Source organism: Rhincodon typus, chromosome 24 (assembly GCF_021869965.1).
Source record: "Rhincodon typus isolate 14 chromosome 24, sRhiTyp1.1, whole genome shotgun sequence".
In the NCBI taxonomy this organism is placed as follows: domain Eukaryota; kingdom Metazoa; phylum Chordata; class Chondrichthyes; order Orectolobiformes; family Rhincodontidae; genus Rhincodon; species Rhincodon typus.
The window spans coordinates 4,483,365-4,500,668 of NC_063355.1; the positions used below are offsets into that span (position 1 = coordinate 4,483,365).

A 17,304-nucleotide genomic window follows, 5' to 3' on the forward strand; every position below is an offset into this window, starting at 1 on the left:
TCCCAACACCTGCCTCATTCCAAATATTCCAAAGAAACGGTCACCCCGACCATTCCCAATACATGCCTCATCCCAAATATTCCAAACACACAGATCATCTGAATCATTCCAAACATACGCCTCATTCCAAATATTCCAAACACAAAGATCATCTGAATCATTCCAAACACATGCCTCATCTGGAATATTCCAAAGACACAGATCACTCCAACCATTCCAAATATGTGCCTCATCCGAACCATTCCAAATTCATGTCTCATCCCAACTATTCCAAATGCATAGATCACCCCAACCACTCCAAATCATTCCAAAAAACATGAATTATCCCAACTGATTATCCCAAACCATTCCAAACACACTGGTAGTGCTGAATTATCTGAAAAACGGTGATAATCCTAAAGATAATATTGATTAACACAAATTCTCCCAGAAATTTGGATCATCCCAAACACATGGATTACCCAAACCATGCCATGCTCAGGTGCCTGGCGACAGGGGCAGGGATAATGGTGTAATGAAGCCCACACTCACATGTACATCATCGATTGGCTTGGTCAGGAAGGACACGATCAGCACCATCAAGATGGTGGCTACAAAGAGGATGATAGCGAAGTACAAGTAGTGGATGCCACAAATAATCCTGGGGCACTCGCTCGGAGTCACACAGCTGCCTGTTCCATACGCAAACTCCGCGATCATTCGGGACAAGCCAGTGGCGAGGCCAAACATCAAACCCCAAAATGCTCCCTAGAATGAGAAGATCACTTTAATACATAATAGGGAGAGCAACCAATCAGCTGCCTATTTCACACAATATGCAGGTCTGTAATCATATCAGGAATATGCGCTGGAGTTCACACTTCAATAAAATCAAGGGTAATGTTTGGCCTCAATTCTATTCTCTGCCTGATCCCCTGTTTCCATTACAGATCAAAAACCAATCAGTCTCTGTCCTGAAAACACCCAATAACTGAAGAGTTCTGAGGAAGGGTCACCGGACCCGAAACGTTAACTCTGTTTTCTCCTTCACAGATGCTGCCAGACCTGCTGAGCTTTTCCAGCAACTTCTGTTCTTGTTACAATCCTCTGAATGTTGGAACGCATTTCCACCCTCAGTCCGAAATAGTTGGCCTCTTATTCTAAGCCAATGCCTTGTAGTTGTAGGCACTCCAGTCATGATGGAACATACTCCTCACATTTACCCTGTCACACCCTCTCAGAATTCTATCTGTTTCAATTGAATCATTTCTCCCTCTACCACAGGGTAGATAGTGCTATGTCTACTTGACAGATGGCAGGAAGGCTGGAAGATGGAGGGACGTGGGTAGAGCTTTGTGGAGAAGGTGAATGTCTTTATAGTGCTGCTTGCGGGCTAAGGGAACAGGAGTGCCCCTCCCCCGTCAAGGCACCAAGTTCTTTTGTTTTAGCAATATTGGGCCCCCACGCCCCAGTCAAAAGATGGTGACGGGATGGAGGAATGGAAAGCAGCCCCGCTCACCCCACCCCACCCCATCTTAGTAACGGCTTCCTGATGTGCTCTAGTTGTTCTCCCAGATGTTCCCCACCTGTCAGTCGGGCCAACTTTTCTGGTGGCGATGACGTGAGGAAAATGAAGGCACACTGTAGAATTAGGACTTCCCAGTCCATGGACAAACCTAATCTCTAGGGCTGTGTTATTTCTACCTCTCAATAGATTGCCCAATTCTCACTAAAACATTGACTCTGGATGTGCAGGTTAGCTGCTTGTGATCGGACTTAATGGAAAAAAAAAACATGATCTAGTCTTTACAACATATTTAGATAGCTCCTTGAACAATACAATGCTAAAGTATTGAAAGGGACAGATGGGATAGATGTGGCTAAGATGTTTCCTCTGACTGGGGAGTTTAGAACCAGGGTAGCTCTCCATTTCAAAACAACAGTGAAATCACTTGGGACTGGGATGAGCAGGATGTTTTCTTTATACTCAGACAGTTGTAAATCTTTCAATTCTCTGCCCCAAAGAGCTGTGGAAGTTCAATCATGGAATATGTTTATAATAGTGACGGACAGATGTCCAAGTACTAATACCAAAACCAAAATCCAATGACATGAAGGATGTAAGGATAATGGAGGAAAATTGCTTTCAGCTAACAGATTTTATGGAATGAGCTGCCAGAGGAAGTGGTGGAGGCTGGTACAATTACAACATTTAAAAGGCATCTGGATGGGTACATGGATAGGAAGGGTTTAGAGGGATATGGACCAAATGCTGGCAAATGGGACTAGATTAATTTAGGATATCTGGTTAGCATGGACAAGTGGACCAAAGGGTCTGAATAGCATACTTTTGTTCCTATGCTTTGCAGGAACATCATCAAATAAAACTTGACAGCAAGTCACATAATAAGATATTAAGTCAGGTGACCAAAAACTTGGTAATAAAACCATACAGCACAGAAACAGACCCTTCGGTCCAACCAGTCCATGTTGAACATAATCCCAAACTAAACTAGTCCCACCTGCCTGCACTTAGACAGTATCCCTCCAAACATTTCCTATTCATGTAATTATCCAAATGTCTTTGAAACATTGTAACTGCAGCTGCAAACATCACTTCCTCTGGAAATTTATTCCATAAATAAAAATTTCTCCCCATGTCCTTTTTAAATTTTTCTCCTCTCACCTTAAAAATATACCCTGTGATCTTGAAATGCCTTGCCTGAGGGCAAAGACACCCGCCATTCACCTTATCTATGCCCCTCATGATTTTATACACCTCCATAAGGCCACTCCTCAACCTCCTAGGCTCCAGTGAAAAAAGTCCCAGCCTATCCAGCCCCTCTTTATAACTCAAACCCTCCAGTCCCAGCAACATCCCAGTAAATCTCTTCTGAACCCGAAGTGGTAGGATATAAGGAATGTTTTTAAAGAGGAAAGTGAGGTAGAGAAGAAGGCAGGTGTATGGATTAAATTCCAGGGCTTGTGGTCTTGGTACTTAAAGGTTGCTTGAGAGGTCAGCCTGCAAGGAGTGTGAGCCAGTGTGAATCAGTGAGCACAGAATAGGATGGGACTGGTCACAGACAATGCAGAGCTGGATTAACCTAACAGTGTAGCTCTATGCTTCACTTCCAGAAGAGATGTTTCTGCAGTGATCGGGTGCCAGAGTGCAAATCTGAACTGGAGCAGTAAAAAAAACGTTGCTGAAATCAGGTGGATGGGGAAGGGGTTGAGGAAGACCAAAGAGAATTAGGCAGAATGTTATGTTGAGATTGCCCAGGGCATTGGTGAGACCTGTTCTGGAATACTGTGTCCAGTTCTGGTCTCCCTGCTACAGGAAGGATATTCTTAAACTGGAGAGGGTTCAAAAAACATTGATAGGGATGTTACTGTGAATGGAGGGTTTGAGATATAAAAGTAGACTGGAAAGACTGGAATGTTTTTCAGTCGAGTGTAGGAGGTTGAAGGGTGATCTTACAGAAGTTTATAAAGATCATGAGGGACATAGGTAAGGTGAATAGCAAAGATCTTTTCCCTAGGGTGGGGAAGTTCAAGACTATGCAACATATTTTTAAGGTGAGAGGAGAGAGGTTTAAAAAGGACATGAGGGGCAGCTTTTTTACGGAGAGGGTTGTTCATGTGTGCAATGAACTTCCAGAAGAAGTGGTGGGTGCAGGTACAGTTACAACATTTAAAAGACATTTGGATAAGTACATGAATAGGAGAGGTTTGGAGGGATATGGGCCAGGGTCAGGCATGTAGTTTCGGATTAGTGTCGATGTGGATGGGCTGGACCGAAGGGTCTGTTTCCGTGCTCTGTGGCTCTATGAGATGCGGAGACCATGTGATGTAAATAAAAGTCAGCAGGAACCTACTTGCTCGTTCACACGCTTGACAAAGATGGCCAGCAGGAAGACGGAGGCTATAGGGGGACCCAGGTAGCTGGTAATTGATTGGATGTAGTCAAAGAGCTGTCCACTCTGTGCTGTTTGTACAATCGGAATCCAGGCAATACTGATCCCAATCAGGACCAAGGTGAAGACCCTGAGGATGCAGAAGGAACAGATGGTAAGGAATGAAAATAACGCCAGGCTCTTCTGGTTCTGTTGCACCACCAAAATGAGCAGAACGATTGTAAGCTGTCCTGCAATGTGAACCGATTTCCCTATAACTGCTCCAGCTTCATCACACTCACGTCTGAAACAACTGAGCAATGCAGATAGCTGTCAGAACTTAACAGGACAATGGAATACATCAATATTATTGACTGGAGTTAGGAGGATGGTCAGTTAATATGATCCTTGTCAGGAACACACAGCAGGGTTATTAAGCTACATGAATTGCAGACTGTGAGTTATTAAATTAGATATCCACTTCTGAGCAGAGGGTTCACTGGGAGTTCACTCCCTCCATCAGAGTTAGCTTTAAGGCTGAGTGAATAATCTCACTTTTCACTAAGATCTCAGCTCGTAACGTTTTTCTTTTTCTGGGTTTTCAGCGATGGGGGCTAAGGCAGCCGAAGGCACAGTCTTCAAGGCCAGAGGAATGAATATCAAGAATGCTCAAGAGGCCAGAATTAGAGATCTTGGAGATTTGTGGAGCTGGAGAAGGTGACAGAGATAGGAGGGGATGGGGCCGTGGAGGGATTTGAAGGAAAAGATAGGGTCATAGAGTCATACAGCACGGAAACAGACCCTTCAGTCCAACTCATCCATGCTGACCAGATTCCCTAAATTAATCTAGTCCCATTTTCCAGCATTTGACCCATATCCCTCTAAACCCTTCCTATCCATGTACCCATCCAGGTGCCTTTTAAATGTTGTAATTGTACCAATCTCCACCACTTCCTCTGGCAGCTCATTCCATTCACACACTACCCTCTGCATGAAAAAGTTACCCCTTAGGTCCCTTTTAAATCTTACCCCCAACACCACCCCCCCACACTTAAACCTATGCCCTCTAATTTTGGACTCCCCTACTCTGGGAAAAACACCTTGAGTATTCACCCTATCCATGCCCTTCATGATTTTATAAACCTCTATAAGGCCACCTCTCAGCCTCCGAGGCTGCATGGATAAAAGCCCCAGCCTATTCAGCCTCTCCCTATAGCTCAAACCCTCCAATCCCGGCAACATCCTTGTAAATCTTTTTTGTACCATTTCAAGTTTAACAACATCAGGGAGACCAGAATTGAGCACGGTATTCCAAAAGTGACCTCACTAATGCCCTGTACAGGCACAACATGACCTCCCAACTCCTATACTCAATTCACTGACCAATAACGTCAAGTGTACTGAACACCTTCTTCACACAGATGAGGATTTTAAAATCCTATTATCGCTTAACCGTGAGCCAATTAGGATCAGAGAACATTGGTGTGGTGGGTGAATGGAACTTGCTTTGAGCTAAGTCCAGGATTTGTTGTTCTAAGTGATTGTATGTTAACAGCGGGGAACGTGGGGAGACGTCATGTTGAAAGTAGTTGAGTCTGGATGTAACAAAGACCTAAATGAGGGTTTTAGCAGTTGGTGAGCTGAGGTAGGGGTTGTTGGGTGACATTCCTGAGGTGGAATACGATGGTCTTAGTGATGACACAAATCTGGGATTGGCAACCTATCCTGGAGTCAAATATGATACAGACTTCAGTGTGCATTGACAGGAGGTGGGGGTAAATGGAGAAGTAAAAGGACACATGAGGATCCAAGAGAAGGTTCTAGAAGGGATGAAGGGAGAGGAATGTATAAAAAAGAGCAGAAACAGAAATAGAGTGATGGGCTCAGGTGCTGAAGTACAGCTAAGATGCACATGGCCATGGATTCAGGGCAAGCCTACTTTTACCAGCTGTTTGTGTAGCTGTCAACATTTACCAGAAACATGGTCCCTCCTCTGTTCACCAACCCCCTTTAATGGAGGATTCATTCAGATATAAATCTCACTAAGTTACTGTCAGTTTTCAGATGCCACATTGAAAGACGTCAATGATCTGGACAGTGTCATAGAATCCCTACAGGGCAGAAACAGGCCAATTGGCCCATCGAGTCCACACCAATCCTCAGAAGAGCATCCCACCCAGACCCACCCCACCCCTAAAACCCTGCATTTCCCACGGCTAACCCACCTAGCCTGTACATCCTTGGACACTACAGGCAATTTAGCATGGCCAATCCACCCTAACCCGCACATCTTTGGACTGTGGGAGGAAACCAGAGGAAGCCCACACGGACGATGCGTAAATCCACACAGACAGTCACCCAAGGGTGGAATCAAACACAGGTCCCTGGTGCTGTGAGGCAGCAGTGCTAACCACTGAGCCAGCGTTAATGGGGTCATTAGATGGCATCACCTGAGGTTACGGTTTCTGCTGCATTGTAGAACAGGACAACACAACATTTTGTACCTACAACCCTTCTTTAGACAATGTCGTCTGCTGGAGGTTGAAGGTACAGTTATTTTAAGGTGAATGTTTGCAGCAGGGTTGTTCTTACCTTCCCGCTAACATAAGTTCCTTTTCTGAAGCTTTGGGCCTGATCTTGGTCCAGATGTCCATGGTGAAGAGTGTGCTGGCACTGTTAAAGATGGATGTCAGGGAGCTCATCAAAGATGCCAACATGACAGACAGCATCAAACCACGCAGACCTAACGGAAAACAAGAAACAGCTCAGACCGCAATCTATTATAGCTGTACAGACCTTTTGCGGTAGTATCCACTGTTACTCAATTCTCTCTGTAATTATGAAGGTAAACTCCAGCAAAGAGCTCCAGTTGCTGGTATATTTTTATATTTCCTGGCTGGCCTCCTCTCCAAGGAGCTGGCAGCATCGTGGGAATGTCACTGCATCAGGATCCCTAAGGGCAGCCCCTCAGGGGAAAGTGTTCAAGTCCCACTAAGGCACCTGCAGAATTTAAAACCAATCAGTTACTTCACCTGGGATATAAAAGCCAAAATGAATAATTATGACCATGAAGGCACCATTGATGTTTAAAAATCCACCTGTCCAAACATGTGACTCTATAAACATTGACTATAGGAGCAGGCCATTCGACCTTGCTCTGCCGCTCGATATGACCATCCAACTCCATCACTTGTTCTCGCTTTCTCCCTCGTTACCCTGTGATCCCTTCAGCCTGCTCTAATTCCTTCCTGAAAACATTCAATGTTTTGGTCTCAACTGCATTCTGTGGCAGGGGGAGGTGATGGCGATGGCCCAGTGGTATTATCACTGGACTGTTCATCCAGAGACCCAGATAATGTTCTAGGGACCTGGATTTGAATCCTGCCACAGTAGACGTTGGAATTTGAATCCAATGTAAATCTGGACCTAAGAGTCTAATGATGACCATGAATCCTTTGTCAATTGTCAGGAAAAGCTCATCTGGTTCACTAATGTCCTTTAGGGAAGGAAACTGCCATCCTTACCTGGTCTGGCCTGGTATAAGGAGTGTAGGGAGGCCTTGCCCTCACCATCGGAGTAGAGGTGACTGTACACACAAGCCATGATCTTATTAACTGTCAGGGTAGGCTTGATAGGCCGAATGGCCTACTCCTGCTCCTCTCCTATTTAATCATAGAATCCCCACAGTGTGGAAACAGGCCCTTCGGCCCAACAAGTCCACCCTCAGAGCATCCCACACAGACCCATCCCCCTATAACCCACCTAATCTACACATCCCTGAACACTATGGGCAATTTAGCATGGCCAATCCACTTAGCCTGCACATCTTTGGACTGTGGGAGGAAACTGGAGCACCCGGAGGAAACCCACGCAGACACGGGGAGAATGTGCAAACTCCACACAGACAGTGGCCCAAGGGTGGAATCAAACCCAGGTCCCTGGTGCTGTGAGGCAGCAGTGCTAACCACTGAGCCACCATGCCACCCCTAGTTTCTTATGTTGATCCACCCAAGCCAGTGTTAGACCCAGTTAGCAAATCCCACACGCGTATCTTTTCCATGTTAGTTTTACATTGGGTCTTTACAGACTGGGACTCACCCATTGGCATCAGCTTCACTACCAACCTGGGGTAGGCAATGTTGGTGCATCCAACCTCTGCATCACAATACTTTTTGCAAAGACTGGGCACAACGCAAGCTATGATATCTGGAACAAATTGAGATCATGAGAATATCAATTAGCTTTTAGCACTGTGATCAAGACAAACATCTGGCACATTGACAGGACCTGTCAGAAACCCAAGACATTACAGCCCATTAATGGTATGCTTCTTTGGAATTGTTATTGCAAACGCAATGTGTGCACAGCAAGATCCTGCAAACAGCCATCTGATGAAGAGTGGATGATTTGTTTTTGGTGTCGTTGAGTTGAGATGTTGGACAGGATGAGGGGGAGAATATCTCCTGGTCTTCGAACTGTACCAAGGGTTCTGTAATATCCAGCAGAGACAGGGGGCAGTACTACAGTGAAAGGCAGCACCTCTGACAGTGCTGCCCTCTGCCAGCACTGTACGGGCCGATACTCAAGGATCAGCTGTGATCGTAAAGCGATAATCTATTGCTTTTCCGCATGGCCGGAGAGCAGACTACAATGACGAGGGTACAATACAATGATAGCTATGTCAGGTGACCAATCACCAGGGCAATTGGAGGGCGTGACTGAATGTTCTGGATCCATCCAACCAGAGTTGGCATAGAGCATCTCAAGCCTTTCCCTCAACATTGACAGTGCCGCACCGAGCTATGGCAGAAAAAAATAAAATTAGGACTGAGATGAGGAGAAATGATTTCACTCAGGGGTTGTAAATCTTTGTTCTTAACCCAAAGAGATGTGGATACTCCACATTGAATCTCTTGAAAACTGGGATAGATAGGATCTGAAGAGTGGATAAGAAATTTATATCACAGCCCATCATCAGCTATGATCCTATTGAAAAACTGGGCCGAGTCTTATCTTTTTCTGGCTAAGTTCGAGTTGCAATGAGTTTTTTGGAGAGATTGTCTCCACAAGGACGAGCAAGTTTTGCCACCATATCTCACCAAACGCACTTCATTAATGACCTACCTCATCTCCGAGGTATCCCTCATATCCTATTCCTATCTCACCTTAGTGCGTGCTGTTCCCAGAACAGCTCAGCAATATCCACTGAAAGACCCCGTCTGTTACACCCACACCATCTTGGATGGGCACTGGCATTCTGAAACTGCCCTGCTCAGTCAAGGATGGAACCTGAACATTTTGGAGAAGGGCATCGTGGTGCCGTAATTCTCCTACCTGGGGCTTAGCAGAACTGGTTGAAGGGCTAGTGCAATGGAGAGAAGACCTCTTCCCAGAGGACCAGCAGTGGAGATCATGGCACCAGATCCTGGCAACTTGGTCCAAGATCATTGTGCCACCCTCATTCACTATCTCTGCACCCACCTCCCACTAAAGTTCGTGCTCTGCCATTCTCATGATTGCTCAGGAACACCACCACCTCCAAGTTCCTGTCCAAGTCACTCACCATCCTGACTTGGGAATATATCTCAGTTCTTTCACTGTCGCTGGGTCAAAATCCTGGAGCTCACTCCCTAAGGGCATTGTGGGTCAACCTACAGCACATGGACTGCAGTGGTTCAAGAAGGCAGCTCACCACCACCTTCTCAAGGGCAACTAGGGACGGGCAATAAATGGTGGCCTGCCAGGGGTGTCCATGTGTGAATTTAAAAAAAAGTCTCGCCACAAAACCACTGTCCATCCCACACCACAACAATGCACAGTCTGCGTTGTGGGACTTTAGCAAAAGGTTTCTGAAAATCCAAGTACACCACTCCCACTGGTTCTCCCTCATCTATTCTGCTAGTGATACCCTCAAAAAAAACTCCAGTGGGTTTGTAAAACACAATTTCCCTTTCATAAATTCATGTTTGACTTTGTGTAAAATCATTGGTACTTCCTATGCATCCTGTTATCACATCCCCAATAATATACTCCAGCATTTTGCCGACTACTGCTTTTAGAATAAGCGCTCTTCTGTTTAAAAAAAAGAAAACAAAGGAATTACAGAGTTCTATTTACCATTTCCTCCAATCTGCTGGGACTATGCTAGAATCCATAGATATTTAAAAGATGAAAACTAACACATCCACAATTTCCATAGGGAACCTCCTTTCGTGCCCTGGGATGTAGATTATTAGGACCTTGGGATTTATCAGCTTTCAGTCCCAGTAATTTCTCCAGCACTACTTTTCTTTGCTAATGCTAATTTCCTTCAATTTGAGTGGTAGGGCAGTGTCACCGGTCTAATCCTGCTCTTTGTTCTTGTGAAAAAGAGCTGGAAGTTAGGTGGGAAGCTTGACATTATCTGATAGAGCCTCCTTGAAGAATTCCATGATAATCCCTTACCTGTATACAGAATCCGGCTGATCATTCCTGGGAAGACCATGAGGTACATTGGCAACAGCTTGAGGTAGCCACAAAGGATACAGCCAGCCTTGACGTGACTCATGTTCTTCGCAGAGAGACAACGTTGAACGATGACCTGAGATGTAACAGATAGGAGCATGTTACTGCTGGAACAGAGATTTTGGTGTTAAATCTTGTAAGAAGCCTCATTTTTGGGGATCATGATTGGTTTGTTTTTGGACCATTCGTACACCAACTGTACCCTCAATAATGGGCTCTCATTGAGCCGTTGGGTTGACTGCAGAGATAGAATGATTGACTAGGGTTTTGGAGTCAGCATCTGCTCCCACCAACCAAAACTAGCCATCACTCATTTTTCAACCATTCTGTTGGACAGTAAAGATTTTTTTTTCTTGTGTTTGTTACAAAAAGTGTCACTGGACAGGCCAGCATTTATTGCCCAGAGTCACCATATTACCGTGGGTCTGGAGTCAGACTGGGTAAGGATAGCAGATTTCCTTCCCTTTGTGGACTGGAGGAGTTTCCTAATGATAAAGTATCACTATCAGGCCAGCTGTTGGTTCAAGATTTATATTGAATTCAAATGTCAACATCTGTCATTGCTGGGAATTGAACCCATGTCCCCATATTATTGGTCTTCAATGCTAGTCTGGTGACAGCCTCTCCTTAGATTCTGAAGGACAGGGGGAACCCAAGGGGAAAGTCAGGGTTTACATTCTGCTTTGGATATTCTCCAGGTTAGAAGTTGGCCTGTCAAGCTGAGGTCTTCTTGGATGCTTATTGAGGGCTCCAGCTCTTTGAACAGAGTGACACACCAAAACATGAAGTGCTGATGTTTCAGGGGAATGCAGGACATATAATACATGGAGATGTTCCAAAGCAGTTGGTCACAGAGCTGTACAGCACAGAAACAGACCCTTCAGTCCAACTCGTCTATGCCGACCAGATATCCTAAATTAATCTAGTCCCATTTGCCAGCATTTGGCCCATATTCCTCTAAACCCTTCCCACTATTATACCCATCCAGATGCCTTTCAAATTGTACCAGCCTCCACCACTTCCTCTGGCAGCTCATTCTATACATGCACCACCCTCTGCATGAAAACGTTGCCCCTTAGGTTCCTTTCCCTGAGTTTCTTCTGCCCTTTAAAGACTTAGCCCAAGTCCAGCAGTTTCCCCAAGTCCAATATCACCTTTGATTAATGAAAATCCACCAATCTGAGTATGAAAACGAAAAGAAGAGGACATTCAGAGGTGTGCCTACCTCCACACATTCTGCATGGCTCTCACTGATTTACAACATTGTGTTCACTTTAGAGCAATGAAACAGCTCTCCCTTGAGGCTTTTCACTGCCTGTTGCTGTCCTGTAACAATAGTGTGATGGGGTCCTTAGTTCAAATCCGAATGGACAAAATAGTGGAATTTAAATTCGATTAACATGTCTGCAATTGAAAACTAGTTTCTGGGATGGTGATCATTGATTGTTGCGAAAGCTCATCTAGTTCACTAATTCCTTCACTTTCGGGAAGGAAATCTGCTATCCTTACCTGACATCTGACTCCAGATCACAGTGATGACCTTCAAGTGTCCTCTGAAATGACCCAGTGAACTCTCATTGGGAGGGCAATTAGGGATAGCCAATAAATGCTAGCCTTGCTAGTGACGCTCACATTCCATGAAAAAAAACAAAATCTACAAAAGTTGAAGGAAGAAATCATTTCAGTAAGGGCTTCGACCTGAATGAGGGGGCTTCAGGCCAATCCCAGTCCAACAACCTGCTCTGAAAACTCTGCTCACCTTCTGACAGCTGTGGTTATTTCAGATAGTCCACAACACTCTTAAACAATCAACAACATTTAAAATAAACCCACAGCATTCCAAAACAAAGTCAATGTTTTCCAGCTCCCAATGTCAGTTGGCCTCTCAATCAACTTACCAAAATCGCACTGAATTAAATATTAAACTCTAAAAGCATTTTAACTACTCAATGACTGTAAGGTTTAACTTTTAACTTTTTCCCTTATTTCTTCCCAGCTTGTTCTTAAGTTTTTGTACCTAGGTACTTGTACCTAAGATGGCGCCCCATGTGTAGCGACATTGAAAAGTTTCACTGTACTCCTGTACTTTTGTCCTTGAGTAAGCATGATAAAAGAACAATAACCCCCACTCACACTAATACTATTTTTTTGAAATATTTAAACACAGGGTCCAGCTACAGAGAAGCCTTTTCTAAAGAGTCCAATACATTGACTCGGTCATGGCTAAAATCAAACAGAGCCATGCAGCTTGTCTGATTTTTACTTGATTGAATGGTTTATTTATTGTCACATGTATCCTGTTAGAAAATAGAATGAAAACTGTTGTATAGTGTCGCCACTCTCTGGGGCCATCTAAAACCATAAAAAAAACAAAAACAGAATTAAGGCAGAAAAATGAAGAAATAAAGAAAAAGTGTCCAACTTTACAGTCCTTCATGTTAAGTGCTTTGTCATGGGCCTTGGGCCTAGTGGCCAGGCATGAATCCCCTTCACTGTGCTTCTGCCACTGGAACAAGAGTCGCCACACTTTGGTGCCATCTTGCCTCCACCGATGTAACCGGCGCCATCTTGTTCACGGACTTGATTACAAAGCCGGAGCGAAAAGAGAAACAGCAGAAATAAAGAAAACAAAGGCGGAAGGAATGAGACACATGGTCAGCGTTTGGTACGACTACCTCTTACCTGATCAGTACACCAATACCAGATCGCCAGGATGGACAGGCCGAAGATCAGGCCTGGCCAAGGAATATCGCCGGTGATGGGATCTCGGAACAAGTGGAACGCGTCTGGACGGGGTGTGTAACAGGCTGCACTGATGTTCAGATTGGGATCAGTGGTCTGGCTAGTGATGGCGTTCATATATTTCTCCGCCATGGCGTCATAGCCACCCACTTCATTGAAAGCTGCAACATAAAATATCTGACCTTAGTTCTTGACAATGCAAAGGATTCTCTCGATTGGTGACAGCACAGAAATAAGAAAATCCTTGACTGGAGTGCAATTTTAAACCATCCTGCATGGCAGAAACAAGTCCTTCTTTCTGGAGGCCCCCAGGCTGCCATTTTAACTACTCAAGGACTGTCCCTAGTTCTTGTACCTAGGTACTTGTACCTAAGATGGTGCCCGTGTGTGCTGACATTGAAAAGTTTTCATTGTACTCCTGTACTTTTGTCCTTGAGTACATGTGACAATAAAGTTTAAATCTAAAATCTAAAATTGGCGATACAGACCAGATTTGTATGAAACCTGGGTGTCCATTGAGATTTTACCTCAGGCCTGAACAAGATGGTCGCCATGGTGTTCCTGTCAGCTAAAGGTAGGCCCAAATCTCTCGCCATCCCTCCCTGGCCCACAAACGTTTGTTCAACATGAAGGCCTCTTCACCACCAGGGCCTCTTCACCCACTGGCCAGCCTCTGTGTGATGCCAGCTGGTCTCTGACCAGTTACTGCTCTCCGAATGTATGAGGATGAGGCCAGGAATCAAAAACGGGTGCACCCGTGATTGGCCTGCACCTTGCTTTCCCTTGAACTGTCTGACACTCGCTGGTCTCACTCAGAGCAATTTCCTGAGAAACGCACCAGTAATGGGACCACCAGCTTCTGCTGTATGTTGACAGTGGGAGTATGGAGACTGACAACACCACAGTGTCCAGCCCATACATCTCTGTCTCAACTTAAGCTTTTTACTGACTTGAGGCAAGATGCTCTGGATTCGGCTGCATGGAAAAACCAGGGAGCAAAGAGCAGGAACACAGCTCTGAATTTTGCCTTGAGATCCACCATGGAACGTGTTGGAAATTGGACTCCCATCAAAACTAGATTTTTTGTGTGGAGCAGGAAGATTGACGTTTCAGGCCTAGACCCTTCTTCAGAAATGGGGGAGGGGAAGGGGGTTCTGAAATAAATAGGGAGAGAGGGAGAGGCGGATAGAAGATGGATAGAGGAGAAGATAGGTGGAGAGGAGACAGACAGGTCAAAGAGGCGGGGATGGAGCCAGTAAAGGTGAGTGTAGGTGGGGAGTTGGGGAGGGGATAGGTCAGTCCAGGGAGGACGGACAGGTCAAGGGGGCGGGATGAGGTTAGTAGGTAGGAGATGGGGGTGGGGCTTGAGGTGGGAGGAGGGGATAGGTGGTAGGAAGGACAGGTTAGGGAGGCGGGGATGAGCTGGGCTGGTTTTCGGATGCGGTAGGGGGAAGGGAGATTTTGAAGCTTGTGAAATCCACATTGATACCATTGGGCTGCAGAGTTCCCAAGCGGAATATGAGTTGCTGTTCCTGCAACCTTCGGGTGGCATCGTTGTGGCACTGCAGGAGGCCCAGGATGGACATGTTGTCTGCGGAATGGGAGCGGGAGTTGAAATGGTTCGTGACTGGGAGGTGTAGTTGTTTATGGCGAACCGAGCGTAGGTGTTCTGCAAAGCGGTCCCCAAGCCTCCGCTTGGTTTCCCCGATGTAGAGGAAGCCACACCGGGTACAGCGGATGCAGTATACCACATTGGCAGATGTGCAGGTGAACATCTGCTTGATGTGGAAAGTCTTCTTGGGGCCTGGGATGGGGGTGAGGGAGGAGGTATGGGGACAGGTGTAGCACTTCCTGCGGTTGCAGGGAAAAGTGCCGGGTGTGGTGGGGCTGGAGGGGAGTGTGGTGCGGACAAGGGAGTCACGGAGAGAGTGGTCCCTCCGGAAAGCAGATAAGGGTGGGGAGGGAAAAATGTCTTTGGTGGTGGGGTCGGATTGCAGATGGTGGAAGTTTTGGAGGATGATGCGTTGGATCCGGAGGTTGGTGGGGTGGTACGTGAGGACGAGGGGGATTCTGTTTTGGTTGTTATTGCGGGGAGGGGGTGTGAGGGATGAGTTGCGGGAAATGTGGGAGACACGGTGGAGGGCGTTCTCGACCACTGAGGGGGGGAAGTTGCGGTCCTTGAAAAACGAGGACAACTGAGATGTACGGGAGTGGAATGCCTCATCCTGGGAGCAGATGCGGCGGAGGCAAAGGAATTGGGAATAGGGGATGGCAATTTTGCAGGAAGGTGGGTGGGAGGAGGTGTATTCTAGGTAGCTGTGGGAGTCGGTGGGCTTGAAATGGATATCGGTTTCGAGGTGGTTGCCCGATATGGAGACAGAGAGGTCCGGGAAGGGGAGAGAGGTGTTAGAGATGGTCCAGGTGAACTTAAGGTTGGGATGGAAGGTGTTGGTGAAGTGGATGAACTGTTCGAGCTCCTCGTGGGAGCATGAGGCGGCGCCGATACAATCATCAATGTAACAGAGGAAGAGGTGGGTTTAGGGCCACTGTAGCTACGGAAGAGCGCTTAAGCACTTAAGTTTTTCTGCCGCCTCCGCCACCGCGCTTACTTCTTTAACCGTGAACCTAACCCTCCCTCTACTGACCCCTTCTCCCGCTTCCAACACACCCCCTCCTCCTGGACACCACCCCAAGACCTCCTACCCTCCCTCGACCTCTTTATCTCCAACTGCCGTCGAGACATCAATCGCCTCAACCTCTCCACCCCTCTCACCCACTCCAACCTCTCCCCCGCAGAACGTGCAGCCCTCCGCTCCCTCCGCTCCAATCCCAACCTCACCATAAAACCCACGGACAAGGGAGGCGCAGTTGTAGTATGGCGCACTGACCTCTACATCGCCGAGGCCAGGCGCCAACTCTCCGACACCTCCTCCTACCGCCCCCTTGATCATGACCCCACCCCTGAGCACCAAACCATCATCTCGCAAACCATCCACAACCTCATCACCTCAGGTGACCTCCCACCCACGGCCTCCAACCTCATCGTTCCCCAACCCCGCACTGCCCGCTTCTATCTCCTTCCCAAAATCCACAAACCTGACTGCCCTGGTCGACCCATTGTCTCCGCCTGCTCCTGCCCCACCGAACTTATCTCCACCTCTCTCGACTCCATTTTCTCCCCCTTGGTCCAGGAACTCCCCACCTACGCCCTCCACCTCCTCCAAAACTTCCAATTCCCCGGTCCCCAACACCTCATCTTTACCATGGACGTCCAGTCCCTATACACCTGCATTCCCCATACAGATGGCCTAAAGGCCCTCCGCTTCTTCTTGTCCCGCAGGCCTGACCAGTCCCCCTCCACTGACACCCTCATCCGCTTAGCTGAACTCGTCCTCACCCTCAACAACTTCTCTTTCAATTCCTCCCACTTCCTACAGACAAAGGGGGTAGCCATGGGTACCCACATGGGCCCAAGCTACGCCTGCCTCTTTGTAGGTTACGTGGAACAATCCCTCTTCCGTACCTACACCGGCCCTAAACCCCACCCCTTCCTCCGTTACATTGATGACTGTATCGGCGCTGCCTCGTGCTCCCACAAGGAGCTCGAACAGTTCATCCACTTCACCAACACCTTCCACCCCAACCTTAAGTTCATCTGGATCATCTCTAATTCCTCTGACAACAAGGTGTAGAGCTGGATGAACACAGCAGGCCAAGCAGCATCATAGGAGCAGAAAGGCTGATGTTTCAGGCCTAGACCCTTCATCAGACCTCTCTCTCCTTCCTGGACCTCTCTGTTTCCATCTCTGGCAATCACCTAGAAACTGATACCCATTTCAAGCCCGCCGACTCCCACAGCTACCTAGAATACACCTCCTCCCACCCACCTTCCTGCAAAAATGCCATCCCCTATTCTCAATTCCTTTGCCTCCGCTGCATCTGCTCCCATGATGAGACATTCCACTCCCGTACATCTCAGTTGTCCTCGTTTTTCAAGGACCGCAACTTCCCCCCCTTAGTGGTCGAGAACGCCCTCGACCATGTCTCCCGCATTTCCCGCAACTCATCCCTCACACCCCCTCCCCGCAATAACAACCAAAACAGAATCCTTCTCGTCCTCACGTACCACCCCACCAACATCCGGATCCAACGCATCATCCTCCGACACTTCCGCCATCTGCAATCC

At 46.9% G+C, this 17,304-nt stretch overlaps 1 protein-coding gene across 1 annotated transcript in view; it reads right to left on the reverse strand.

The window, feature by feature from the left end:
- Window positions 1–17,304, reverse strand: part of slc5a1 (solute carrier family 5 member 1) — an 84,630-nt gene that overhangs the window by 5,784 nt on the left and 61,542 nt on the right. Inside the window, exons 8-13 of the mRNA XM_048611411.1 lie at window positions 13,059–13,279; window positions 10,317–10,452; window positions 7,971–8,078; window positions 6,465–6,615; window positions 3,855–4,023; window positions 532–747 (exon numbers count right to left, since the gene is read on the reverse strand). Coding sequence (XP_048467368.1) covers window positions 532–747; window positions 3,855–4,023; window positions 6,465–6,615; window positions 7,971–8,078; window positions 10,317–10,452; window positions 13,059–13,279 — 1,001 coding nt within the window. The remainder of the gene's footprint in view (window positions 1–531; window positions 748–3,854; window positions 4,024–6,464; window positions 6,616–7,970; window positions 8,079–10,316; window positions 10,453–13,058; window positions 13,280–17,304) is intronic.